This window comes from Berghia stephanieae, chromosome 8 (genome assembly GCF_034508935.2).
Source record: "Berghia stephanieae isolate SIO BIC M18660-M18661 chromosome 8, UCSD_Bste_1.3, whole genome shotgun sequence".
In the NCBI taxonomy this organism is placed as follows: domain Eukaryota; kingdom Metazoa; phylum Mollusca; class Gastropoda; order Nudibranchia; family Aeolidiidae; genus Berghia; species Berghia stephanieae.
Genome location: NC_088367.1, coordinates 3,471,655 through 3,474,154, shown reverse-complemented (window position 1 = coordinate 3,474,154; position 2,500 = coordinate 3,471,655). Strand labels below are relative to the sequence as shown.

Sequence of the window (2,500 nt, the reverse complement as noted above, 5' to 3'; positions counted from 1 at the left end):
AAACACTGTTGTAATGGAGAATATTTCCGTTTCTTTGAGAGTATTTGTGACCCTTCGCCTCAAAACGGTATTAAGCCGGGTTGGTTAAGATGTTGAAAATTGTATTTATAGCCAGAAATATCAGACTTGTGTTGAGTTTGTATGTTTTATTGAGGAGAATGGATACTATATTTCAGGGTGCTAATGCCAACAATTTATATTTTTGACTAGTTTAACATTAAATTCGGATTTTAAGCATCTGGTTCGTTCCGACGTAATACCGTTTTGAGACCATGGGTCACATTTAATTTCCATTACAACAATGAGCCCCATAACAATTTGGGTTATCAGACCTTCAAATATACACACGTAGGTTCTTACTAATAATATTTAAAAAAAAACAAAAAAAACAAGGAAGGCGCTTAAAATATCTACCCTTCACACACAACAGATTCGCTTCAATGGAAAGAACATAAAGGTGTTACAGGAGACGATACACCCTGACCATCTACCTGTCGATCTCGGAGGGAATCTAGAAATGTTCAGTAACCAGGTGAGTAACGTCCTTCAGAGCCATTGGGCCCATGGAGCCGGAGCTCATCCCTGGTTTCTATAGCGTGAAACTGAAAATAACAATCGCTTGATATATTTTGGATAGGGCGATAGTCTATCGCAAAGTGCTTTCTGCCAAATCAACAGACTCAACTACCCATTCACTGTAGGATGGACAGCTACTCATTCACTGTAGGGTGGACAGGAGGGGGGTGGTGGGGGGGGGGGGGGGGGGGAGAATAAAATCTCGACTGTACCCGGGATCGATCTTGGTCCCTTTGCGTGTGAAGCGAGTGCTCTACCAACTGAGCTATCGGGACCCCCCCTAATCAGATGAGAGACATTGGTTGGTGCGTTATGTGGTCTTGTGTGACACTCGCTTTCTGATCGGAAGGTCCTGGGTTCGAACCTCGCTCGGCGCATAGTTGAATCCTTGGAAAAGGCTCTTTACTCACATTCTCTCACCGTACTCAGGTGTAAAATGAGTACCTGGCCGTTAACAGTGTTGTCTTTGTCGGAAACAAGATTGTAATATCGCCTAACAGGCGTCATGTCTCGTTCTACATGTTACGTGTTGCTGTTGGTCAGGGGCCCCTTGTAAAGCGCTTTGAGCACGTTTAGTTGATATTGCTCTATATAAAAGTTCATTCAAAAAAAAATTTTTTTTAACATACAGTATCACTTAATGTTGTCAAAAACATTCTTGTATTTTATTCTCGACAGAGAACTCTGTCACGGGACAGTTACTCGTTATTCACATGAGAGCAGTTTTTCAATGATTTCGTGCGTTTCACAGTAGGATTCAAGCCACATACCTACAAGTCACAAGCCGACTGTCGTATTTTACTGGGAACAAATGTACGCAAACCCCCGTGTTGTGTCGGGGGGTCCCTCAACAGAGATGGTACAAGAATAGCTCAACGCCAAGCCAGCGTTACGTAAAAAAGGACTAATGGTGGGTGGGTCCGTAGCCATCGTTATGTAAAAGCCTGACGCTGAAATCCAAAAGGACTGGCAGTTTGACGTCATTATTTGGTTTTTGCACCGCCTAGTGAGTTGTCGTTAGTAGAGCTCATGGAAACAAGTGGTCCCATTGGTTGAACTATTGAATACAACTCACGATTTTGCTTTCTTTTGTGGCAAAAGACTGGCATTTTGACGTCATTTTTTGGTCAGTGTCAGGCTATAACTTTACGAAGGACACGGTGGCTCCCCCTTCTTGAGTCACCTGGACCTCCAGGTTGGTGGTTTATCGAAGGCTTAACACACCGTCCGTAAAACTCAAATTGTTACAGAAACACAGGTGGACAAATCAAATCCTTTTTTTTTATAGCTTGAGCGACCGAAGAGTTTCTGTAGTGACAGAATGTATGAAGGACAACAGACAAAGCCGAAAGGACTCTGCTGACCCGATGACAGAAAAGTGATACGACATTGAACGAGTTAGCTCACGATAGAGTGGGATGATAACTGTTTGTCTGTGGTCAATATCCTGACCCAGTTGAATAAGGCAATGCTGATGATGATGACGAAATGCACGCAAACAAAACACCTATAATCACTTGGGAGGAGATTATTGTAAAAAAGCAGTCCATATTGAAGTGAAACAATGTGAAACTTATCCTATTATATATTTGGCAAATTGGATTTTTTGTAACACTAACTAAGGCTCCGGACCAATCGTCACCAAATTTTGCTTTGTATTCTGTTTACAACTGGATTCAATCGTCTGATGTCACGTCGCCCAGCAACGGCGACCATCGTGGTTCTAAACAAAGAAAATCGGTACTGTTGATTCTTCATGCTGGTTAGAACTTTTCACATGTCATGTGATCAGAATCATGTGTAAAAGTCAAAACATGATCAGATTTATAATGTTTTTGTTTCCTCTGGATACGCTTTTATGATCGTCGGAGAAATATTTCATAAGGGCGTCCGTCATTGTTCTGATAGAGCCAGTTCCTAACAT

At 42.0% G+C, this 2,500-nt stretch overlaps 1 protein-coding gene across 1 annotated transcript in view; it reads left to right on the top strand.

Moving 5' to 3' along the window:
- LOC144977945 (clavesin-1-like) overlaps window positions 1-2,500 on the top strand; it is a 6,565-nt gene that overhangs the window by 2,466 nt on the left and 1,599 nt on the right. Inside the window, exon 3 of the mRNA XM_078923355.1 lies at window positions 431-532. Coding sequence (XP_078779481.1) covers window positions 431-532 — 102 coding nt within the window. The remainder of the gene's footprint in view (window positions 1-430; window positions 533-2,500) is intronic.